At 42.5% G+C, this 27,067-nt stretch overlaps 1 protein-coding gene across 1 annotated transcript in view; it reads left to right on the top strand.

Moving 5' to 3' along the window:
* LOC126203571 (uncharacterized) overlaps positions 1–26,638 on the top strand; it is a 35,407-nt gene extending 8,769 nt beyond the window's left edge. Inside the window, exons 3-7 of the mRNA XM_049937897.1 lie at positions 10,207–10,268; positions 10,359–10,394; positions 17,797–17,914; positions 24,582–24,637; positions 26,463–26,638. Coding sequence (XP_049793854.1) covers positions 10,207–10,268; positions 10,359–10,394; positions 17,797–17,914; positions 24,582–24,637; positions 26,463–26,492 — 302 coding nt within the window. The 3' untranslated portion in view covers positions 26,493–26,638. The remainder of the gene's footprint in view (positions 1–10,206; positions 10,269–10,358; positions 10,395–17,796; positions 17,915–24,581; positions 24,638–26,462) is intronic.
* The last annotated feature ends 429 nt before the right edge of the window (positions 26,639–27,067 follow it).

Below are 27,067 nucleotides of genomic sequence, written 5' to 3'. Positions count from 1 at the left end.
AATTTGGTTATACAATAAATCATTCGAATCTAAAGGCCGTAAATTCGTCTAAATACCAAGGAATAACAATTACGAACAACTTAAATAGGGGAAGAACACACAGAAAATGCAGTGGGGAGGCAAACCGTAGATTCCGTTTTATTAGCAGAACACTTAGAAAGTAACAGATCTACTAAAGAAACTGCCTGCACTATGCTTGTCTGTCGACTTAGGTGTACTACTGCGCGATGTGGGATCCTTGCCAGATAGGATTACGGGAGTACACAGAGAAAGAGCAAAGAAAGGCAGCCCGTTCAGTTTTATCAAAAGTGGGGGAGAGACTGTCACGGACATGATACAGGATTAGGGGTGGACATCACGAACACAATGAGGTTACTCGTTGCGGCGGGATCTTTTCACGCAATTTCAGTCATGGACGTTCTCCTCCGAATAGGAAAATAATTTGTTGACGCAGGCGTACATAGGGAGAAACGTTTGTCTTAATAAAATAAGGGAAATCAGAGCTCGCACGGATAGATATAGGTGTTCCTCTGTTCCTCGTGCTCTTCGAGAATGAAATAATAGGGAATTATTGTGAAGGTGGTTGGACGAACGATCTGACAGGCACTTAAGCGTGATTTGCGGAGTATTCATCTAGATGTAAATGCAGATGTAGATCTAAATTGTACACACAATCACCCTGACATTCTGGCGGTGTATGGACTAATGTGTCCAGCCGTAGTGAAATTGTGCCAACAGTTTGATCAAGGCCACACAGACGTGGGTGATACTCGTCAGGAAGAAAGGTAGGACGTTGACATCGCCCACATATGACAATGCGCAAGCAACAGAGGAACAGATATTCGTATCAATCGCTGATTTCCCAGCGTTGAGTATGTTCATACTGCGATTCCCAAACGCCTCCGTGATCGCCGGCCGCGGTGGTCTAGCGGTTCTAGGCGCTCAGTCCGGAACCGCGCGACTGCTACGGTCGCAGGTTCGAATCCTGCCTCGGGCATGGATGTGTGTGATGTCCTTAGGTTAGTTAGGTTTAAGTAGTTCTAAGTTCTAGGGGACTGATGACCACAGCTGTTAAGTCCCATAGTACTCAGAGCCATTTGAACCATTTTAGCCTCCGTGATCAAGGAGGTATCGCGCCGGCCCCATCAAACTCCCCTATCGCCCGCCCCCCCCCCCCTTTATATGAGCCGCGACTCACAGAGATGCGCAGAGGTGTCTCACACAGAGAGCAACCCAGAGTGCCTCTGAGAGCTACACCACCAAAAAGAATCGCTTCTTGGCTTTGGGCGATATCAATGTGCTATACCAATGGGTAACCCCGAGAATGAGGGTCCATGCCAGGGATCTATTGAAAACGTTGGGGAGTGAAATTGAAAATAAGCGATAATGGCAGGATGGCAAATGTATGGAGGGCGTTTAGTATATTTTATCTCATAATGAAGACAGAGAATATATAAAAGTTCTTTGAAGACGTAGAAGCGATTAATCAGCTGTAGAGGGCTATTGGCTTAAACTGATTCAAACAATGAAATTATGAAAAACAAAAATTAGAACTGCTGGAAAGGGGGAGTTACTCCCTAATCTCACTATGTTTCAAAATAAACCGACGGGGAAGCGAGAAAGGGGAAAAACTAAAATGCAGTAATTGAAATGTGAATGAAAACCATGTTGTTGTTGTTGTGGTCTTCAGTCCTGAGACTGGTTTGATGCAGCTCTCCATGCTACTCTATCCTGTGCAAGCTTCTTCATCTCCCAGTACCTACTGCAACCTACATCCTTCTGAATCTGCTTAGTGTATTCATCTCTTGGTCTCCCCCTACGATTTTTACCCTCCAAGCTGCCCTCCAATACTAAATTGGTGATCCCTTGATGCCTCAGAACATGTCCTACCAACCGATCCCTTCTTCTGGTCAAGTTGTGCCACAAACTCCTCTTCTCCCCAATCCTATTCAGTACCTCCTCATTAGTTATGTGATCTACCCATCTAATCTTCAGTATTCTTCTGTAGCACCACATTTCGAAAGCTTCTATTCTCTTCTTGTCCAAACTATTTACCGTCCATGTTTCACTTCCATACATGGCTACACTCCATACAAATACTTTCAGAAATGACTTCCTGACACTTAAATCTATACTCGATGTTAACAAATCTCTCTTCTTCAGAAACGCTTTCCTTGCCATTGCCAGTCTACACTTTATATCCTCTCTACTTCGACCATCATCAGTTATTTTGCTCCCCAATAGCTACTTTAAGTGTCTCATTTCCTAATCTAATACCCTCAACATCACCCTACTTAATTCGACTTAAAACCATAGCTTAAACATACCCACAACAGTTTTTCCAGATGTTATTTATTGCAATTCAAACTTACTGTGTATGGTAATTCATTTGGTTACCTTATTCACGTATATTCATGTGGGATGTAAGTCCATCACTTATATCTCATTGATGTAAATGCGACAGAACACCTGACAAAAACGGAATGAAACCATAAGCTATGTCGTGACTAAAAATAATAATAGTGCAATTATACTTGCACGAGTAGTCGTGCATGGAAGCCATATTGTAAGCGCTCCTACAGCTACATCTGTCCATTTAATGATTTGTTAACGACTAGCTCCAATCAGTTTTCTTGTAGGTTCCTCGTGTGAATGATGACGCACGACACACTTTGCAGCATTACATCAAGTATCAAGATTCACTCCGTAGAATAATGTTTTACATTTCATTTAGGTTAGCAAAGTATTTGTGTCTTTATCAGTACAGCAAAATCTTACGTGTACTTGTAATGCAACGCTTCATAAATGTCATCTTAGGGATACTGAAGAAGACAGTCCAATCGAAACTGGTATAACAGCGGCAATATCCGGTTGAGTTTTGACTGTGATATATTTTTTGTTAGGATTTATTTTCTTGCCTAATGCTTGTAATGAGCGCTTATTTATTTATGCATTTCTTTCACTTCGTAAGATAGGGGCCTTGAGGCTCTTTCTCACATTTAACCAGGCATCATTAGTGAGTTAACACTACAGTTTATAACACATGTCACTCGTACTAACATTATTAAGCAATTTTCTCATAATGTTCGTGTTCAAAGTTATAATGACTTCCGGTAGAAACATGGGAGAACAGAACAGAAGGAATCAAAGTATGATATTAAGTTGACTGGTCAAACAGGCAGGGAGAAATAATAGGATATGATTATCAAATTACATAAAGGGAAGAAAACAGAAATACAGAGGGATGAGAAAAGCACACATAGTTTACTGTGTGACTGAAATATTGGTTCCCTGTTGGACATAAAAAAAAGAAAAACAGTTGGGATATGCCGAGAGGGAAGCTAGGGCGATGTAATCCCTTAATACCTGAATAAGTTTCTGCTTGTAACCAGCAAGGAAGCGTTACAGAGTACACAAGATCAGATAAGAAATGTTATATCTGTCATGGATATGTCACATATTTGCGATAAAAAGCATTTGAGTAATTGGACAGTAATAATAACTCATTCAGCAAAAGATCTTTATTTAGCATTTTGACGATACATAGATAGGATTTACATGATTAAAATTTAATAATACTTGGTTGTATATTTGTTAATTAAAAAATATAACCATATTCGTGAAATTCTCAGAAACAGATTAATGTTACTCTTGCTAACGATGAAGACTGTCAGTCCTTTACACGTCGGTCTTTCACATCTTTTCCTTGTGTCCGTAACCTGACGCCAACGACCGAATGTGTCAGTTCTGGTAGACGGGAGGTTTTGTTGGCCCCCGATTCCTCTTGCATAGTGGTTAGGCCTCTATACTGGCTGTCGTCGTACCTCTCATTTTTTCATGTCTCCGTTATTCTGCATTTGAATTCTGTTAGATCATTTTGTTTATTACGGGGAATTTGAAACTGTGAAAGGCTCTCTTCGAAGATGGTACGTGAGCTTTGAAATGTCCATTTGCATTTCGTGGTGCATAAAACCTCGGGGACTGCTATTAAAATAAAAGCTTCAGATTACTAGCAGTTCATTAAAAGTCCACATCGCAGTAAAATAGAAATATAATCACACAAAACGATGTTGAGGTCGGATGTTCGTATGAATTATTGGTATTTTCTAATAAATTAAAGTATAAATTAAAGAATATATATTAAGAACACGATTCTTCACTCAAGCGTTCTGGTGCAACAACTTAACGGAATTATTTGCTTTCACTTCACTTGTTTTCATCTCCAGCTCGCCCCCACGAAGACAGGCAAATATCTAATGATGCGTATTTTACAAAAACAGTATATTTGGATTCACCTGCGCGAACAACTAGTTTATTAGACCAAAACGTGATTTAAAATAAATGTGTGTGAATTCCTAAGGGACCAAACTGCTGAGGTCGTCGGTCCCTTGACTTGCTCACTACTTAAACTGACTTATACTAAGAACATCACAGACACCCATGCCCGAGGGAGGACTCGAACCTCCGGCGGGAATGGCCACAAAATCAGTGACATGACGCCTCTAACCACGTGGCCACTCCGCGCGGCAAAATATGATTTATGACACGTCACAAGCAATATACACTACTGGCCTTTAAAATTGCTACACCAAGAAGAAATGCAGATGATAAACAGGTATTCATGGGACAAATATATCATACTAGAACTGACATGCGATTAAATTTTCACGCAATTTGGGTGCATAGCTCCTGAGAAATCAGTACCCAGAACAACCACCTCTGGCCATAATAACGGCCTTCATACACCTGGGCATTGAGTCAAACAGAGCTTGGATGGCGTGTAGAGGTACAGCTGCCCATGCAGCTTCAACACGATACCACAGTTCATCAAGAGTAGTGACTGGCGTTTGTGAAGAGCCAGTTGCTCAGCCACCATTGACCAAACGTTTTCAGTTGGTGAGAGATCTGGAGAATGTGCTGGCCAGGCCAGCAGTCGAACATTTTCTGCATCCAGAAACGCCCGTACAGGACATGCAACAAGCGGTCGTGCATTATCCTGCTGAAATGTAGGGATTCGCAGGGATCGAATGAAGGGTAGAGCCACGGGTCGTAACACATCTGAAATGTAACGTCCACTGTTCAAAGTGCCATCAATGCGAACAAGAGCTGACCGAGACGTGTAACCAATGGCACCTCATACCATCACGCCGACACGCTTCCAATGTGCGTTTACCGCGATGTCGTCAAACACGGATGCGACCATCATGATGCTGTAAACAGAACTTGGATTCATCCGAAAAAATTACATTTTGCCATTCGTGTACCCAGGCTTGTCGTTGAGTACACCATCGCAGGCGCTCCTGTCTGTGATGCAGCGTCAAGGGTAACTGCAGCCATGGTCTCCGAGCTGACAGTCCATGCTGCTGCAAACGTCGTCGTGCTGATGGTTGTTGTCTTGCAAACGTCTCCATCTGTTGATTCAGGGATCGAGACGTGGCTACACGATCCGTTACAGCCATGCGGATAAGATGCCTGTCATCTCCACTGCTAGTGATAGGAGGCCGTTAGGATCCAGCACGACGTTCCGTATTACCCTCCTGAACCCACCGATTCCATATTCTGCTAACAGTCGTTCGATCTCGACCAACGCGAGGAGCAATGCCGCGATACGATAAACCGCAATCGCGATAGGCTACAATCCGACCTTTATCAAAGTCGGAAACGTGATTGTACGCATTTCTCCTCCTTACAGGAGGCATCACAACAACGTTTCACCAGGCAACGCCGGTCAACTGCTGTTTGTGTATGAGAAATCGGTTGGAAACTTTTCTCATGTCAGCATGTTGTGTGAATGCTCTGAAAAGCTAATCATTTGCATATCACAGCATGTTCTTCCTGTAGGTTAAATTTCGTGTCTGTTGCACGTCATCTTCGTGGAGTAGCAATTTTAATGGCCAGTAGTGTAGAAGAAACAAACCATTTTCAGAACTGAAGGCATTTATACATCTAACTGTAATTCTTGAAACAACGACGATAAATGCACGTGAGCACAGATGGAAATGAGCGTACGGCATTGTGGGCTGTGGGGGCCCCCCGGGGAAGTTCGACCACCGAAGGCAAGTACTTATTGCATTCGACGCCACATTGGGCGAGTTTTGAGACGGAGATGGGGATGAAATGATGATAACAACACACAGTCCCTGAGCGGAGAAAATCTGCTGCCCCAGCCGGGAATCGAACTCAGGCCCCTTGGCTTGGCATTCCGCAGCGCTGACCACTCAGCTAACGGGGGCGGACTCGTGAGCACAGGTGCCGTGAACAAAGGCATATGAAATGCAAGGCGTTCTAGAATTATCCGAAACACTCGTGAAATGGTAGCACATATCGGAAACGTTAGTTGCTTCGATTATACATAACGTCACTAGCTCTCAAACACAATTAATGTACCATTTATAAAACTTGCTGGCAGATTAAAACTGTGTGCCGAACCGAGACTCGAACACGAGACCTTTGCCTTTCGCGGGCAAGTGCTCTACCAACTGAGCTACCCAAGCACGACTCACGCCCCATCCTTACAACTTTACTTCTGCCAGTACCTCGTCTCCTACCTTCCAAACCTTACAAAAGCTCTCCTGCGAACCTTGTAGAACTAGCATCCTGAAAGAAAGGATATTGCGGAGACATGGCTTAGCCACAGCCTGGGGGATTTTTCCAGAATGAGATTTTCACTCTGCAGCGGAGTGTGCGCTGATATGAAACTTGCTGGCAGATTAAAACTGTTTGTCGGACCGAGACTAGAACTCTGGACCTTTGCCTTTCGCGGGCAAGTGCTCTACCACACACTCCGCTGCAGAGTAAAAATCTCAGTCTGCAAACATCACCTAGGCTGTGGCTAAGCCATGTCTCCACAATATCCATTCTTTTAGGAGTGCTAGTTCTGCAAGGTTCGTAGGAGAGCTTGTGTAAAGTTTGGAAGGTAGGAGACAAGGTACTGGTAGAAGTAAAGCTGTGAGGAGGGGGCGTGAGTCGTGCTTGGGTAGCTCAGTTGGTAGAGCAATTCCCCGCGAAAGGCCAAGGTCCCGAGTTCGAGTCTCGGTCCGGCATACAGTTTTAATCCGCCGCGAAGTTCCTATCAGCGCACACTCCGCTGCACAGTGAAAATATCATTCAATGTACCATTTACTGGTGTCGAATTGGTGTGATGTGAATTCGTGGCACACGGCTTTAAGGGATTAACAGACATAACTTAAGTCTTCTCTTAGGTGCATTGTAATTTTTGGATAAGATACTTTTCAGGGTAATTTATTCCACAGTTGTTAGGCGCAAAAGGAGGATATGTTCTATTGTCTATTGTACCGGTGTGGTGGGGGAAAAAAAATTAAAGGGTCAGGAATCAGGGAGTGCAATGACCGCTACAGGGACTGCGGTGGGGGGGGGGGGGGGGCAGGGAAGAATCGTTCTTCTATGAGGACGGCGATGGCACTTCCACGTGGACACTCTGGCTTCATTGGGTTTTGCAAACGCAACGGAAGTCAGTCAGAGTTGAAAGTGGCTGCAGCAAGAAAAATGGCGTAGATGCAAACTCTATTACTCCAGCAAGCTATAGTTGTTACAGGCGTGAACCCGCGTCCGTTGCTGCGAGCTAGTGCCGATGAATGAAGTCTATATTGTCGCTTGCTTGGAAGTACTTTCCTAAAGATGTTTCTTTTACACGTAGTTTCACCGCCTTACACAGTCATGTACGTCTTCAGTTATTTGTAGTGTAGGTCGCCGCTTAGAAATCATTTCCTGGGCCTGCTCGGGTGGCTTTCTGGCGGCTCACGTTGGCAAGAATCGGCATCACGAGCACTGTGGTTGGCATACAGGGGCCGAATGTTGTTACGCTGTTGGTGACGTGGCTGTATTTCGCCCAGTCGAAGCGAGCATCGGGAGATAGCTGGCGTCCTGCGTCTCGGTGATTACGAGAGTATTGGTTCAATGCTCGTCCCATTCAGCGGCGGCCTGCAGCAGGAAAAAGAGCGGATACCGATTCAAAGTCCGACTGGTTCGACAAGCCTAGTATGGGCGCATGGATAGCTTTAAAACATGCCAGGGCAGTTGCAGTTGAGGTCACTTACTAGAGCCACCAAGCGCCATCGAAATGTCTGAATACCCCGCTACTGCCCCAGCGACGGACGAAGCTGCCTGCATGTCGTACAGTCCGCGCAGTATAACGCGGCCGGCGCAATTGGCTGGAAGGTCGTGGAGAGAGCGGTAGTGGTGGGGGTTACGGGCAGGCACTGTAGGAGAAATGCTGAGTGTTGGAGGGGAAGTGCCATTCTAAACTGAAGCCTAGGCTCACATTTTTTGTAAACATTGAGTCCTTCCACGCCCACATTTGCATGGTCGCCATTCATACTTTCGTTAATACTTACACTCATGCTCATAAATTAAGGATAATTGCAGAATGTGGTGCCACACAATGTGGCACTACACAAAACTTGCGCTAATAGCATAGGCACATAGGGAACACACAAGACACAGACACAAGTCCACGGTATTGGTGATAAGTTGAGAAAACCGTCCCAAATCACATGTGCTACAAAACGCCTCGATTTCCTGCGCATGTACCCCGACGCCAATATGGGATATGATCACCATGCACATGTACACAGGCCGCACAACGGGTTGGCATGCTCTGGATCAGGTGGTCGAGCAGCTGCTGGGGTATAGCTTCCCATTCTTGCACCAGTGCCTGTCGGAGCTCCTGAAGTGTCATAGGGGTTTGAAGACGTGCAGCGATACGTCGACTGAGAGCATCCTAGACGTGCTCGATGGGGTTTGGGTCTGGAGAACAGGCAGGCCACCCAATTCGCCTGATATTTTCTATCTGAAGGTACTCCTCCAAGATGGCAACTCGCATCAGGAGGAAAGTCGGACGCACTGCACCGCTGAAAAGGCAGACATACCGGTGCAAAATGACGTCCTGATACACCTGACCTGTTACAGTTCCTCTGTCAAAGACATGCAGGGGTGTACGTGCACCAACCATAATCTCACCCCACACCATCAAACCACGACCTCCGTACAGTTCCCTTTCAAGGACATTAAGGGGTTGGTATCTGGCTCCTGGTTCACGCCAGGTGAAAACCCGGCGAGAATCACTGTTCAGACTATAGCTGGACTCGTCCGTGAACATAACCAGGGACCACTGTTCCAATGACCATGTACTGTGTTCTTGACATCAGGCCTTACGGGGTCTCCTGTGACCAGGGGTCAGTGGAATGCACCTTGAAGGTCTCCGGGCGAATAAACCATGTCTGTTCAGTCGTCTGAAGACTGTGTGTCTGGAGACCCAGTGGCTGTGGTAAGGTCCCGAGCAAGGCTACCTGCAGTACTCCGCGGCCGTCTGCGGGCACTGATGGTGAGATACCGATCTTCTTGTGGTGTTGTACACTGTGGACGTCCCGTACTGTAGCGCCTGGACACGTCTCCTGTCTGCTGGAATCGTTGCCATAATCGTGAGATCACACTTTGCAGCACATGGAGGGCCCGTGCTACGACCTGCTCTTTGACCAGCCTCCAGTCGTCATAGTATTCTACCCCTCATAACGTCATGAGTATGTATTCTTTGAGCCATTTTCAACCCACAGTCACCATTAGCACGTCTGAAAACGTGTGCCCACTTACTCGCTGCACCGTACTCTGACATGCACCAACACACCTCTGCGTATGTGGACTGCTGCCAGCGCCACCGTACAACGACCGCAGGTCAAATGCACCGTGTGGTCACACCCCGAGGTGATTTAAACCCGGAAACCACCCACCAGAGCATTGTTTCACCATGCATCAGCATTATCCTTAATTTATGAGTATGAGTGTAGTTGCGGAATGAAGATATGTATTTGATGCGTGAGCAGAAGTACTGAGGAGGCCAGTGACTAAGAAACAGATGAAGTACACAAATCGTGCGAAAATCATGTCGTCTATCCGGTCGCATCATATCTGACTTTAGGAAGGACTGCTGTGATCATACAAACGAATGTTGCACACATACCTTACGCAAGCATTCGTATTTACGGCAGGGAGGGGTAAACTTAAGTATCAAGAGACAATTTTTTCTTTTACTAACTCCAACTTCACTACCACGGGACGTCGTTTTTTTGACTAACATCGAACTCAAAATATTTGACCTACAGTTTAAAATTCTGATTCAGTATCCATCTTTTATCTGTCTGTGTAGTGTGACATACTTGAAACCAATTAACAATTTTCTCGCTTTTTCAGTTACTCTGAACTACTTTTTCTCCCACGGCAGACTGCAAAACGAGAACGACTACGTGGCTAAGGTGAGCTAATTTTTGGTTTTCCTTGAATCCATAAATACATTGTTTTATTTTATAACTAACGAAGAATCATAACGGCATGCTTTGTTTCAGTGCTACATACACTGCCTGACGGACAGGTCCGGAGAGGTAAGTGTTTTTCCCTTCTCATTAAATCCTTCATTCTTCTTCAAACTAAAGTGGTTCATTTTATTCATGTACGGAAGGCTCCCATTTCCAAGATTATTAGTGCATTTAGATATCTATTTGCAATATGAAGTCTAAAAGACGCACACCTTTGTTGTCGTTTGTAGCGGAGTATTCTCAGACGACATCGCTTGTCCCGTGCTTGGAAGTATTTCTTTAAAGACGTTTCTTCTACGGGTAGTTTCATCGTCTTACACCATCATACATGTCTTTCATGTTTGTAGTACACGTCTCAGGGTGGACATAATTTCCTGATTCGGGAAATACAGACGCTTCTCAACATGCGTAGGTATATTCAAGTTCAAATAGTGTGCATACGGAAGGTTAACAGGGACTTTCAATTCAGGATATGTCACATACAGAAATAAAGAAATATGGGAAAAATAAATATAATCTTTTTACCTGGAAGTTTATGAAATCATTATAGACCCAGCGAGATCATCAGAGAGCAATCGGTACGAATAATAAAATCATCTTTACCAGCTAAAATTATGGAATAATAAATATTTATGCTACTTAGTCCAGAACAGTCAACAGAAAACACATCTGAATACACACGGAACAATTTAGCAATGTGTATCCCCGCAGATACTGACAGGAGGTTGGTGGAACAGGACATGAATAAATGAAACGTGATGCAATTGATTGACTATCCGCTGTTATTTTATTCAAATGAAAATGCGAACGGCTGCAGCTACTACAAATAATGTTCTTTTTATCATACCAGTATCTGCACTAATGGATAAAACAACAGAAAGAGTAAAGGAAAACGCTACAAAACCTAAAAACTTACTGAACATCATTACTGTGTTAAAACATGCGATTAAAATTTTAAACAAATACTAGTTCATTAATAAAACATCGGGTATTTTCTGAATACTGGATTTAATTACGTTATATAGGTTGTTAAAGTTCATTACAATCAAAACCGGTCCAAGTATTGCTACGGCTATGCGTGTTCCGACTGGACTGTAATCTTCAATAGCCCGATAGAGAAAATAGTGAAGCATTGCGTCACAAATACACGTGTAATCGCACTATAAGGATTATGTATACTGTCACGCTGCTAATTACGTCACAACCTCTAATTAGAAAGGCGTCTGGTGTCTTCATGAGATAGTGTCTATTTCGACGTTAAATTTTATAGGATCAGATCCCCACCCAGCTAAAACGAACTTTTGTAATCACTTATATCTTTACGTTTTAAGGCTCTTGACATCGACCAAGAAGGTGAAACTGATTGTGCTGTAATGAAATAAACGGAATTCATGCTTGCACACTATTACTTCCATTACAATCTTTATGAAACTTTTCCCTGGTTTCCATAAACGGCTTCTAAGGGATACTGCGATAGTACCTTACCCAAGCATATGTGCAACTTTCTCCCCATTCCTCTCCAGTTGACAAAACACTTCGTCAGTCTCTTTCTCTCATTCATTACTATCAGGTATGTGTTACGTGAGAAGCCAGTTTAATTGAAGTGCCTATGAACTGCAGAAAAATTTGAAACTTTGGGGCGTAAATGAAGAGATACAACTATGCTGAAATGTAAACCGAATATCAGCTTAAGACTATGACGAAAGATGATATCTCTTTCTGCTGTGACTACTCCTTCTTATGAAAGCTGCTTTTAAATACTCCCGCCCTTCCTCAGTAATTCCAATTTTACACGTGAAATTCGTCTGGTAAAGAAGTGTACCCTAAAGTTGATGTCAGCACCACAGTGCCTTATTAGGCATGGTACGTCTTATATTGCACTCTAAGACATACTAGCATGTCTCTCATCGGTGACCGTTCAGTGCTGAATTACCACAGACAAGTTACGTACATGGGCGCCCTATAACAGTCTATCCTACAAAATGAACAAAGAACTTAGCGCAGCTCCCTCTAGTACCATGGAAGTAATTCCCCGATGTCTTAACAGACGTCCTATAGTCCTGTCCCTTCCCCTTATCAGTGTTTTCTACATATTCCTTTCCTCTACGATTCTGCTCAGGACATCCTCATCCACATTCCTTACCTTATCAGTCCACCTAATTTTCAACAGTCGTCTGTAGCACCACATCTCAGATGCTTCGACTTTCTTCTATTCTGGTTTTCCCACAATCCATGTTTCACTACCGGACAATGTTTTGCTCCAAAAATAAATACTCAGTAATTTCTTCCTCAAATTAAGGTCTATTTTTGGTATTAGTAGGCTTCTCATGGGCAGGAACGCCCTTTTTGGCAGTACTAGTCTGCTTTTGATGTCCTTCTTGCTCCGTCCGTCATTGGTTATTTTGCTGCCTAGGTAGCAGAATTCCTTAACTTCATCTACTTCGTGACCATCGCTCCTGATGTTAAGTTTCTCGCTGTTCTCATTTCTGCTACTTCCCATTGCTTTCGTCTTTCTTCGATTTACTCTCAACCCATATTTTGTTCTCATTAGATTGTTCAGTCCATTATGTATTATATAATTCTTCTTCAACGTCATCAGCGAATCTTATCTTTGACATCCTTTCACCTTGAATTTTAATTCTACTCCTGAACCTTCCTTTTATTTCCATCATTACTTCTTCCATGTACAGATTGAACAGTAGGGGCGCAAGGCTACACCCTTTTTAATCCGTTCTTGGTCGTCCACTTTTGATAATGTCCTCTTGGCTCTTGTACATGTTGTATATTACACGTCTCTCCCTGTATCATACACCTACTTTTCGCAAAATTACGAACATTTTGCACCAATATACACTGTCGAATGCTTTTTCCAGTCAACAGATCCAATGAACGTGTCTTAATTTTTTTTAGCCTTGCTTCCATTTTCAACCGCAATTGCTTCACTCGTGCCTTTACCTTTTCTAAATCCAAACTGATCGTCATCTAACACATTCTCATTTTTCTTTTCCATTCTTCTGTTTATTATTCTTGTCAGCAACTTGCATACATGAGCTGTTAAGCTGATTGTCTGATAATTCCCGCACTTGCCAGCTCTTGCAGTCTTCGGAATTGTGTGAATGATATTTATTCCGCAGATCAAATGATATGTCGCCAGACACACACATTCCACACACCAACGCGAATAGTCGTTCGGTTGCCCCTGCCCCAATGATTTTAGAAATTCTGATGGATTGTTATCTATCTCTTCTGCCGTATTTGATGTTAAGTCCTCCAAATCGCACTTTAATTCTGATTCTAATACTGGATACCGTATCTCTTCTACATCGACTCCTGTTTCTTCTTCTATCACATGAGACAAATCTTCTCCCTCATATAGGCTTTCAATGTATTCTTTCCACCTATCCGCTCTCTCCTCTGTATTTAACAGTGGAATTCCCGTTGGACTCTAAATTTTACCACCCTTGCTTTTAATTTCACCTAAGGTTATTTTGACTTTCTTATATGAGTCAGTCCTTTTACCCATGGTTTCTTCGCAGTTACCTTTTTTTATCTATGAACAGCATATTCGCTATTACTAGCTGAAATTTGTTACAGAACTGAAGTAGTCTTTCTCCTCTCTCATTCCTACTACCAATCCCATATTCTTCTCTAACCTCTTTTCCTACGTCTCCCCCTACAACTACATTCCAATCCCCCATTACTATTAGATTTTCATCTTCCTTTACGTACTGTATTACCCTTTCCATATCCTCATATACTTTCTCTATCTCTTCATCTTCAGCTCGCGACGTCCGCATGCATACCTAACCTATCGTTGACAATGTTGGTCTGTTGTCGATTCTTTTAAGAACAACACTATCACTGAATTGTTCACAGTGACACACAGTGTCTGCCGTACCTTCCTATTCGTAACGAATCCTCCACAGTTATACCATTTTCTGCTGCTGTTGATATTACCCTATACTCATCTGGCCAGAAATCCTTGTCTTCTTTCCATTTCACATCACTTTGCGTTTCCCTTTTTAGATTTTGTAGCTACCCTGGTGAAAAATGGCAACAGAATACTGTCGCACGAGAGGCAGTACTTGAGGGCGTAGGATGACCGTGACGTACTATTGCTCCCGTCCAGAGTTCCCTCACTAACAGCCGTGACTTAAAGCCATAGCCGATGGCTCCGTACGCCAGACTCCAGGAGTAACGCCGCTGTACCTCCCCATAACATTGGAAGAAGGGGACCTCTCTGCAGATCGCCGCCAAAACCGCCGAAGATCCGTGGTACAGCGGAACGGCGATTCTCGCTGAACAAAATACGACGTCATGCATAAGCAGTCCATGGTTCCCAGTCAAGGAACCACTCCAAACGCAGCCGTTTTTGATGTGGTTTTTAAGGGTAGGCCTTTAATACCTAGTATGGCTGACGCTAGTCGCCCATTAATGGTTTGGAATGACACTGAATGTTATAGAGGGTCCATTACATGTTTTCGGATGGCAGACACAGATATGATGGAGTTATGATATGTTTGGTGGTCAGACGTTGTCAACTGGAACATTGCCTATTCTCACATTCCAGTGCAGTCCAACATCGAATCATTGTCACATCTGAATGCCCCCCAGACGTGGATATTCTACCAGTGGGCCAAATGGAGACACATAGTGAGGCCTCTTTCAAACTGTTGATAACGCTATCTCTTATGGCTGCACATGCCCTTAACGTGATCACTCAACATCTGAGCTTCACGCCCTTTATATTCACTACCAGCCCCGTAGACGTTTCGTCGTAAGTTAGTTCCTGTCAGTTGCGGCAGGGTTGGGTGCGGTAGCTTCGCGGGCCTACCTCAACCAATAACGTAATGCGATTGTGTAAATGCCTCTGTGGCGACGCCTCATTGTCGTCACAGTAGACGGCTACTGTTTTAGCCTGCAGCCGTTAGCACTTCGCAGCTGAAAGCTGGCAACAGCGCTGCGAGCTGTCAGGAGTCAAAATGGCTCTGAGCACTATGGGACTTAACTGCTAAGGTCATCAGTCCCCTAGAACTTAGAACTAATTAAACCTAACCTAAGGACATCACAAACATCCATGCCCGTGGCAGGATTCAAACCTGTAATGAGTCATCTAGGGCCGACTAGACTGAACGCTGAACACGAACAACCCAAATGCACTCTGATGGGGGCTCAGCCATCCAGAGAGAAACGCAACTTTAATTAATTACATAGCCACCGCTAGTGTTTATATGTTCGAAGTTACAGTGACATCCGACCATGTATTCTGGATGATTCATCGTTTCTGTCAGGGGTGTACTGACAGACAAACTACTCAACATGGTTCAAATGGCTCTGAGTACTATGGGACTCAACTACTGAGGTCATCAGTCCCCTGGAACTTAGAACTACTTAAACCTAACTAACCTAAGGACATGACACACATCCATGCCCGAGGCAGGATTCGAACCTGCGACCGTAGCGGTCGCGCGCTTCCAGTCTGTAGCGCCTATAACCGCTCGGTCACCCCGACCGGCTACTCAACATGCTTTGACTAAACTACTCAACATGCTTTGATAGACTGCATTGCCTCTCATTACAATTGCGGCATGTTTCGTGTTTCCGGTGGATGTAATTTGGTGTGACAATGAGATCACCCGTCAACAGGAGTGTTGGTAGCTGTAAACATTAATCACTGTAACTAAAGACATCAGCGTTTCATGACAACTTTTAACCAAGGGTATACGAGTGTTGTATACGACCGAACAACAGGTATTATACATTGCTGACACCCCTACACTAATATGTAGCTTAGTTTTGTGGTGTCACCGCCAGACACCACACTTGCTAGGTGGTAGCCTTTAAATCGGCCGCGGTCCGCTAGTATACGTCGGACCCGCGTGTCGCCACACGGCAGGTCTAGAGAGACTTACTAGCACTCGCCCCAGTTGTACAGCCGACTTGGCCAGAGATGGATCACTGACAAATACGCTCTCATTTGCCGAGACGATAGTTAGCATAGCCTTCAGCTACGTCATTTGCTACGACCTAGCAAGGCGCCATAGCATTTGATATTTATCTTAAAGCATGTACAGTCAAGAGAGATGTTCTACAATTGTGGATTAAAGTTAAGTATTATATCAACTACGTACTTTATTTGCTACTATTAATTCCGTTAACTGTTCCAGACCTCACACCAGTCAGCGTGTAATTAAACGCGTGCTTTTCGGCCTCCTCTAGCAATACAGTGTTGGCTCTTCTGCCAACACTTCAAGTTTTATAAGCCATACCAACACCCATTCTTCAGCACACTTCTGCATATACAACACAACCACTTGATATTATAACGTAATCTTGTCATAGCAGTAATTTTCTTCCTTTGGCTGCTCGATCGTCTTGCATCTCCTCGATTGAGCATATATAGCCTTTCCTCAATTGTAATCCGGCCCTTCAGCCGTAGATCGAAACAGCACGCCACGAAATGCCTCAGAATCACACGTAAAACCTCTTTAGTACAGATCCCGTATATGAGTCTTACAGATTGTGATCTGAATGAGCGAGCTAGGTGGCAGAGTTATGAGATACTGCTATTCTGGATGACTGGGTAGAATTTTCTTCCTAGCTTCCCACGTTTATATTCCACATAGTTTCTTTAAATCACTTAAGAAATCCGCCGGATGGTTCCATTTAAACTTACGACCGATTTCCTTCTCGTCACAGTGCAACGCGAACTTGAGATCTGTGTCTAATCACCACATCATCGAGAAGTTAAACCTTAGTCTTTCATTTCTTCTTCGATTGCTTGTAGCTTTAAGAGTCCACGGTATAAATTAATCCCCTATCAATTATACTTTGTCGGTGTTCCGGGCTTGAACCTTAGCAGTGTGAATTGTTGAGTTGTTCATTCCGTTAATTGATACACCAAGACAGAAATTTGACATGTGCCAGGTGAATGTGTCAGGGACTAAATACTCCTTATGTAACAATTATTCTACCCTTTAGAGGCTCGCACAGAGAAAACTTATGTACAGGATTGGAATCCGATTTAATTCACATCCGACAGCGAAAAGAAGGAAGATTAGAGTTTAAGCCTCGTCGAGAACGTTGCCATTGGATACGCACTACCACCTCGGATTGGAATGTGATGATACATGGAGTTTAAGTGGACTAAACTACAAAGTCATCGGTCCTTGGAGTTAGAGGGAAAAGGATCATTAAATCGGTGCAATCTTTTAACGATTGTTTTCTCACCAGATGAGCTGAGCACAGAGAACAGGCTACATGTCTCTGGTAAACAGATTCAAACAAAGACTTTTATATGAATATTTGTATTTTACTGCCTTTCAGAGTTATGAGAAGGTCGATTTGCAGGAACGTAGAGAACGATGCGAAGGAGTGACATTTCACATACAACCAATTCAAATCATTCATCTTGTAAACCTTAGGTTTTTCTAGTTTCATATTGTACAAGCTTTTTGTGTTTTTACAGATCGATTCGGAAGGTGATTTCGATGTCGACCTGATCAAAGTGATGACTCGCCGTTTCCCTAACGAGACTAACATCGAGGGCCTCAGTGAAATGGTCGACAACTGCGTCGCTGGCAGAGGTGAGATACCGATCACTTCACGTTCTCCTTTTCAATCTCTTCAAACATGTTTCTACAGACAAAGAGAGAGGTGGGGGCGGAAGGGAGAGAGAGGATGAGATAGCAAAAATACATCACCAAACTTCATCGGTATCTACGGGTTGTCTTGATTGACTCACTGAGAGTAGTGACCAATGTTCTGAAAGGAAGTTATAGGGGTACTCCCGGAAATAAGACACCACTCCGGCAGCAAACGTTAATCATCCTTGACAGATCGGAGGGGGACTCCTCCCAATGAACCTTAATGTGTTCGGAAGGTTGCGTCTATTGCATCCACTCCTATGTGAATAACATTCCACTAACCACAATGACGGCTGTCGGCGGTACAACTAAAGTTTTCCTGAAAAGCGATGGCCTAACAGGTGCTTTTTCCTCTGCAGCTTAAACGCACTTTAGTGGACAGAATTTCAGGGCAGTATCTTCCTTTTGGAGTAGAGGACTGCCACAAAAAGAGGAAGAATCAGCAGTGATCAACGGCATGAGGATGCAGAACGCTGCGGAAATCACCGCTTCAGAGACACATAATGTGTTTTCACACGTGTCCTGTAATTCAAAAAGTGTCACGACAAGCTTTCCACTCGCAAAAGATTCCGGATTAGTTTCCCATTCGGATCTCGGAGAGAGTAATCATGAGAAAAAGGTGGAGTAACTAACGAAAGTAGGAGCGTGGAATGTCGGAAGTTTGAACATGGTAGGGAAGCCAGAAAATCTGAAAAGAAAAATGCAGAGACTCAGTCTACATAAGGTGTTTCTAGCAAGACGAATGAAGGGTAACGTCAACAGCAGCAGAAAATGGTAAAACGGGAGTAGGATTCAAAAATGGTTCAAATGGCTCTGAGCACTATGGGACTTAATATCTGAGGTCATCAGTCCCCAGAACTTAGAACTACTTAAACCTAACTAACCTAAGGACATCACACACATCCATGCCCGAGGCAGGATTCGACCATGCGACCGTAGCAGCAGCGCGGTTCCGGACTGAAGCGCCTAGAACCCCTCTGCCACCGACGCCGCCAGTAGAATTCTTTATGTATAGGAAGATGGGGCAGAGAGTCAGTTACGGTGAACAAATTCATAAATAAGGTTGTTCTTATCAGAATAAACAGTAAAACGATCAACTACAGTTGAGGTACGCATATACGTGCGGACGTCACTCAAATGTTAAAAAGAAAGAGTATATGAAGCTATTGAACGGGCAATTCAAGGAAATGAAAATCTAATGACCATTATTGTCCATCATTAAAGCTATCAGTGGTTCAGAAAGGAGTTCAATTATCAGCAACAAAAATTTGCTTAACAACATAAAATGTCTGACAGGTAGCAAAACAAGTTAAAAAGTAAAAAAAGGACTTTGTTTTTAAGTGTAGTTGCATGAGTAGCACTAAAAAATAATGAATATTAATATTAGCACTAATCTTGGATACATGTCCTGTAAACTGAGTCGTTCGACGTTATGTCGATAAAAGACTCGATCAAATGATCTATGGTACACAAAAGTGGCTAACTAGCTAATAATAATGGGGGACTGGAACGTGGTAGTTGCAGAAGGAATAGAAAACAGAGCTGTACCAGAGTATGGCGTCGGTAGAAGGAAAAAGGGAAAACACTAATTTCTGATTAAATTTCAGCTAATAATAGCACGTAAACTGAAACTTCCTGGCAGATTAAAACTGTGTGCCGGACCGAGACTCGAACTCGGGAACTTTGCCTTACGCGGGCAAGTGCTCTACCAACTGAACTACCCAATCACGACTTACGCCCCGTCCTCACAGCTTTACTTCTGCCAGTACCTCGTCTCCTACCTTCCAAACTTTACAGAAGCTCTCCTACGCAGGAGAGGTACTGGCAGAAGTAAAGCTCTGAGGACAAGCCCTGAGTAGTGCTTGGGTAGCTCAGTTGGTAGCGCACTTGCCCACGGAAGGCAAAGGTCCCGACTTCGAGTCTCGGTCCGGCACACAGTTTTAATCTGCCAGGAGGTTTCATATGAGCGCACACTCCGCTGTAGAGTGGAAATCTCATTCTGGAGCACGTAAACTGTCCTTGAATCACTACAGAAGCAGCTGTAGCTGAAAAGGGGGAAAACAAAACTGAGGACCTGTTAGATGGCGTTCACTTTGGTTTTAGGGGAAGTAAAGGCCCTAGAGACTCAGTTCTGATCCTGTGCCTGATAATGGACTCTGTAATCAAAATAGGATTTTTCGACAAAGGCAAAGCGCTCGACAATGTAAAACGTTGCAAGGAACCTGAGGAAAGTAGGAGTAAGAACTAGGGAAAGACGGGTAATATACTGTACGTACAAGAACATAGGGAATAATAAGACTGAAATATCAACAACGAAATGAACGGATTAAGAAGTGTGTATAACAGGAATGTGGTTTTTCATCTCAACAGTTCAATTTATACGTCAAAGAAGCAATGCGACTAATAAAATAAGAAAGATTCAAGAGTATAGTTAAAATTCAAGGTGAAAGGGTATCAACGATAAGATTCGCTGACATTCTTAAAACAGTGAAATTGAAGAAAAATTACAGGATTTCTTGAGTGGTATGAAGTCTAATGTTTTCAGAATTTGGATTGAGAGTAAAGCGAAGACAGATGAAATTAATCTCAAATAACAGAAAACATCAAAACTGGTGACCACGATGTAGACAAAGTTCAGGAATTCTGCGAGCTTGGATGTAAAATAACTTATGATGGACGATGAAAGGAGGACTTAAAAAGCATATTAGTACAGGCAAAGAGAGCATTCTTCGTCAAGAGAAGACTACTAGTTACAAACATAGCCCTTTATTCGAAGAAGAAATATCCGACACTATACGTTTGGATCAAAGTATTGAATGCCAGTGTATCATGGACAGTGGGAAAAACGGAAAAGAAAAGAATCAAAGCATTTGGGATGTGGTGTTACAGAAGGATGTCGAACATTAGGTGGACTGACAAGATGAGAAATGATGAGGTTCTCCGCAGAATCGTGGAATAAAGAACCATAGATTGGAATACATCCAACAAATAATTGAGGACGTAGGGTGCAAGTGTTGCTCTGAGATGAAGAGGTTGGTTCAGGAGGGGAATTTTTCTTAGACCGCATCAAAAAATGCATAGTTGGATAACTTTTGTGGCGGTGGGTTCCTGGCCTCTACTTGTTCTCGAAAACACTGCAACCCCTCGAAATGTCAGTATATTTTTATTCCAACCTACATACGTACGATGTAATAAAATCTACCCACTATGTAAATAATTTCGGTAACTACGACTTTGCTCTTGTTCCATAAATCACCAGAACTTCCATGACCTCTCAGGCACATCATTCTAACTAAATTTTCAAGTATCAAATTCTTTTTGACAAAAGACAGAAAATTTTCACCTGCTCGTATCTGCTCAGTGTTTCCCTAATTCCAGCACTGTTTGCTGACATTCTACGACTTCTGTTTAACAGAGCAGCAAGCTATAAATGATACACTCACAACACTGGTGTAATATTCTACAATAAACCTTATTTGTTGGACGAACCGGTTTTTGGCTGTGAAGCTATCTTCAGGTACAAAGATAAATATGTGTGCAGTGAAATTTTGTTGAATCAAACATTTTAAACTACAGCATGTACAGAGTATCTCCATTTACAGAGAGGAAAAATTTTAATGTTAGAATTAGAAAAAAAAGAAGCGGACTTATTTCAGTCTAAATACGATGTAAAATTATTTAACTAAGATAAAATAGTGGTGACTCATTAACTAATGAACTGTAGACAAATAACAACAGTTGTACATAGAGAAAATATTTGAGCCATAGACTTTCGTGACATGTTCCAAAGGTATGGCTGAAGAAAATAATCTTGTCTTTAATACACCATAAATTAAAACAGATAGGATATAATGGTGATATTAAACAGCTGAGTGAATCAGCTGTGATTATACAAAGTAAAATTTTTTGAACACAACGAGAGAAATTGTAGTAACTGAAATAAAGGAAACGGGGTATATAATTAAGAGGGATAATTTACAACATGGCTTGGATGGGGTTACGAGTAGTATCTGACGAGTAAGGGAACTGTCTCTGGCCATTCAGTACTAAGCTTGTGTTGATGGACAAGTGTTTATTAATTTCCTTTGTTTCAAGATAGTTCATCTCCCTTCCTTTATGGATGCGATGTAGTACTTCATGTTTCACTTTGTAACTACAGTCTTCCTTAAGCAGCTGGTCTGCAAAACTAGTTTCCTTTTTTTTTAGTTTTCAATTTCTGTGGTGTTCCTTCAAGCGGATACGTATCGCCGTGTCAGACTGTCGTATACAGGGTGGTCCATTGACAGTGACCGGGCCAAATATCTCACGAAATAAGCATCAAACAAAAAAACTACAGAGAACGAAACTCGTCTAGCTTGAAGGGGGAAACCAGATGGCGCTATGGTTGGCCCGCTAGATGGCGCTGCCATAGGTCAAACCGATATCAACTGCTTTTTTAAAATAGGAACCCCCATGTTTATTACATTTTCGTTTAGTACGTAAATAAATATGAATGTTTTAGTTGGACCACTTTTTTCGCTTTGTGACAGATGGCGCTGTAATAGTCACAAACGTATTAGTACGTGGTATCACGTAACATTACGCCAGTAAGGACGGTATTTGCTTCGTGATACATTACCCGTGATAAAATGGACCAATTGCGGAAATGGTCGATATCGAGTTGTTCTGTGGCTATTGCGAACAAAATGCCCAACGGGCATGTGCTATGTATGCTGCTCGGTATCCTGGACGACATCATCCAAGTGTCCGGACCGTTCGCCGGATAGTTACGTTATTAAGGAAACAGGAAGTGTTCAGCCACATGTGAAATGTCAACCACGACCTGCAACAAATGATGATGCCCAAGTAGGTGTTTTAGCTGCTGCGCGGCTAATCCGCACATCAGTAGCAGACAAACTGCGCGAGAATCGGGAATCTCAAAAACGTCGGTGTTGAGAATGCTACATCAACATCGATTGCATCCGTACCATATTTCTATGCACAACAGCGGTAACGTAAATATTCACCATTGGGCAACGGAAAATCCACGATGGCTGCGACAAGTGGAACATCAGCGACCTTGCCGGGTTAATGTATGGTGCGGCATTATGGGAGGAAGGATAATTGCCCCCATTTTACCGATGGCAATCTAAATGCTGATTTCCAACGTAATGTTCTACCGATGTTACTACAAGATGTTTCACTGCATGACAGAATGGCGATGTACTGCCAACATGATGGATGTCCGGCACATAGCTCGCGTGCGGTTGAACCGGTACTGAATAGCATATTTCATGACAGGTGGATTTGTCGTCGAAGCACCATACCATGACCCGCACGATCACCGGATCTGACATCCCCGGATTTCTTTCTGTGGGGAAAGGTGAAGTATATTTGCTATCGTGATCCACCGACAACACCTAACAACATGCGTCAGCTCCTTGTCAATGCATGTGCGAACATTACGGAAGACGAACTACTCGCTGTTGAGAGGAACGTCGTTACACGGATTGCCAAATGCACTGAGATTGACGGACATCATTTTGAGCATTTATTGCATTAATGTGGTATTTACAGGTAATCACGCTGTAACAGCATGCGTTCTCAGAAGTGATAAGTTCACAAAGGTACAGGTACCACATTGGAACAACCGAAATAAAATGTTCAAACGTACCTACGTTCTGTATTTTAATTTTAAAAACCTACCTGTTACCAACTGTTCGTCTAAAATTCCGAGCCATATGTTTGTGACTATTACAGCGCCATCTATCACAAAGCGAAAAAAGTGGTCCAACTAAAACACTCATATTTCTTTACGTACTACACGAAAATGTAATAAAAATGGGGGTTCCTACTTTAAAAAAGCAGTTGACATCCGTTTGACCTATGGCAGCGCCATTTAGCGGGGCAACCATAGCGCCATCTGGTTTCTCCCTTCAAGCTAGACAAGTTTCGTTCTTTGTAGTTTTTTCGTTTGGCGCTTTTTTCGTGAGATATTTGGCCCGGTCTCGATCAATGGTCCACGCCCCGTATAGTACGTGCTACAGGTTCGTGTAACTAATAATAAATATTGTAGAATGTTATACCAGTGTTGTGTGTGTTTCATTCATAATGTATAAATTATTCTGCTAAGAACCGACTCGACTGTGAAATATTTAACCACGTTCCCTGCAGCACAGATCTAGCCTGTGCGGACGATCAGCTCGTTCCAAAACTCAAAGAACATTTTATTGATAAACACTCAGGGACGGTATTATGGACCAGTTGAACCATTAGGTTACGTAATGAAATGTGGAAGGCTTAATTAAGCATATGTGGAGACAAGACAAATTCTAAAATGTTCGAAATGTCTAAGTGGAGAAATATTCTAGATATGTTATTTTAAAAAAAAAAAAAACTGTGGTAACGCTTCGCTACAGCGAATAGCCATGTTCGCTTCCGGAAATATCCATTACTTTTTGAATAAATATTCTAGTAGTGTGCATCTTTTATTTTCATTTATATTTTCATTTGGTGCATTACCATTTCAATTGGATCTCTGTTTCCGTCAGTTTCTGCGCGCAAATAAAACGTTTCTTATAAATCATGGCAACCTCTATGTAATTCGACTGTCTCATTTCTGTTTCAGGTGAAACTGATTTCTGTGAAAGAGCGTACGGTCTCGTCAGCTGTTTAGTTAAAGAGGTAAGTTCATATGACTCCGATGAGTGGATCACCTTTCTACGCGAAAGCATTCGGAATTGTACATATGTCAATATGAAGTTTTTTGCTGTAAATGAGAGTTCCTGTCATACACCAAAATATTGACCATTCCTCCTGGGACATCCTGCACATATATAAATTCACGATCTCTTGAGAAAGTAGTAATTTTTAGTTCAAACTATTTACAAAATATCATACGGAACACACATAGTCTATTTGCTGATAACCAGTTAATTACATTTGATGAAGAAGATGAACGGTAAACCACTGTCCACGAACTAAGCTTACTGTGCCGGGAATATAATATGAAGGTCTCTAGCGACAAGACAAAAGTGACAGCATTTAGGGGAGTCGAACATGTAAGGCCAAAAATTGTGATGTATGACAAGATAATAGACCAAATAGTCGAACATGTAAGATTAAAAATTGTCATTCATGACAAGATAATAGAGCAAGCACTAAGTTTCAAGTATCTATAAGATGGAGTTGTTGATAACAAAAGTTGTAAAATCTAATATTTGGGTATGTGGTACAGTGAACCATACTTTAAAAAATAAGCTGGAAAAAGAAATGATAATAAATTTTATAAAATTATGACAGTTCCTGTGCTATTCTACGGCAATTGTACTTGGGCCATTAATAAACGTTAGAGAACTAAGACTCAAGCGTCTGTAACAACGTTCCTAAGAACTATGATAAGATGGACAAATTTATATAAAATAAAAACTAAGATATTGGCAAAGAGTTAAACGTTCAACCAATTGAACATAAAAGGAAATGGACCACGTGAAAAGAATGTTGGAGAGGCGATTACCACTACAAACAATGAAATAAGCGCCACATGGAAAAAGAAGTCTTGGAAGAACCAGAAAGAGATAGCAAATGCGGGCAATCTAGTTTCTTTTGTAGCAATACTACTACTGTACTATTTGTTTATTCTTCATCGTTCGCGAATGAGCCGTCCAGGTCACGCGAAATCGATACCTGTTGGCGGTGGTTTTAGACCAATATTCTTTGACGTCAACAAGTGAGTGTATCCCCGTTGCTGCACCCATGTATCTTTTTTGCTCCTCCTCTGTTCTTCCTCCAAATCACGTGTTTGACTTCCCTGATTGAATCTCGGTCCTTTAAATTTGGCGATCCTAGTTCCTTATCAATTCTATCTAGCAAACTTATTTTTCAAAAATGTGTGATTCCGATGGGTTATACCGTTTGGATCCATTTTCTCTGTGCTTCCATTTAGCTGAGCCGTTAGGATACGCATTGTAACTCTGATTTAGTGTTTGAACTGTAGGTTTCTGCATAGGGTTTTGGATGACATATTCCATCACTTATTTCGGTCCTTAAATTTTTCTCATTTCTTAGTTCTTTTACTTCCAATTCACTTGTTGACATTTTGTGTCGAAAAGCATGTGCCTCTGACAAGAAGAGTCTTTCTAGTTTGATCACTATTCTATAACGTCGGATTTTGCAGTTACAGGAAATGTAATTTTTGTCATAATTTTTTTAAAGTGAAATTCGTTTTCTATTTTCATAATTAAAGGTTCTCAGGCTTCCTAATTGTTAAAATTTTCAGTGATCCATTCGTGAATGTATTTATATTTTCTAATACGGTGTACTTTGTTACTGCCAATTCCGAGCTCACGGTGTGCTGTTTAGTCATAAACTTTATTGTTGCACATTTTGTAGCTTTTAGTTCAGCCTGCTCAGCTTGATGGCACGATTGATCATACTAGTTTTTCAAGCTTTGCAATGATTCTCTACTCTAAAAAACTCTGTTGAAATGAATTTGTGACTTGTGTTTCAGAAACTGGCGAGGCTAGGAAGCTCTCACTGAGACCACACTGAGGCAACCATCAGCGCAGCCCATCACAGCACGCGTGGAACGCCGCCACCACCAGCGGACCACGCAAACCATTCTGACACTCACTGCTGCACGGCAACTGTATTTACCCACAACGAAATAAAGAGATGTTAAATGTACTAAAAGTAATTTTCTCGTCCTCTCACACAAATATCCTTCAGTCACTGTCGAGAAGGAGGAAAGACGAATCGTATGTAACGAGAGCAGCCAGACGCATTGCTCAAAGCCAGTAGGATATCAGATGACATGCTACAAATTTTTGCTTCACTTGACGAGTTTAATATTGTGTACAGTAGAATGCACTGTGATCGAAATGTAATGATGTACATGATCAGTAATCCCTTACGTTACTCAAGATTAGAGGGCACGAATTTTTCACTAGTGAAAAAGGTAAGTGACCATAATGCACTGCTTCTCACCTACCTGTCAAGGTTTCAACGAGAGTACTTATCAGACGTTTCCAGCAAAGAAAGTTTTCATAGCAGGAACTGCCATAGGCGTTATGGTATACTGACCAAGCCGCTCGACTCACAGTAGCGAGAAACAAA

This window comes from Schistocerca nitens, chromosome 9 (assembly GCF_023898315.1).
Source record: "Schistocerca nitens isolate TAMUIC-IGC-003100 chromosome 9, iqSchNite1.1, whole genome shotgun sequence".
In the NCBI taxonomy this organism is placed as follows: Eukaryota; Metazoa; Arthropoda; class Insecta; order Orthoptera; family Acrididae; genus Schistocerca; species Schistocerca nitens.
The sequence above is the reverse complement of the archived record's forward strand: the minus strand, read 5'-3'. Positions and strand labels throughout refer to the sequence as shown.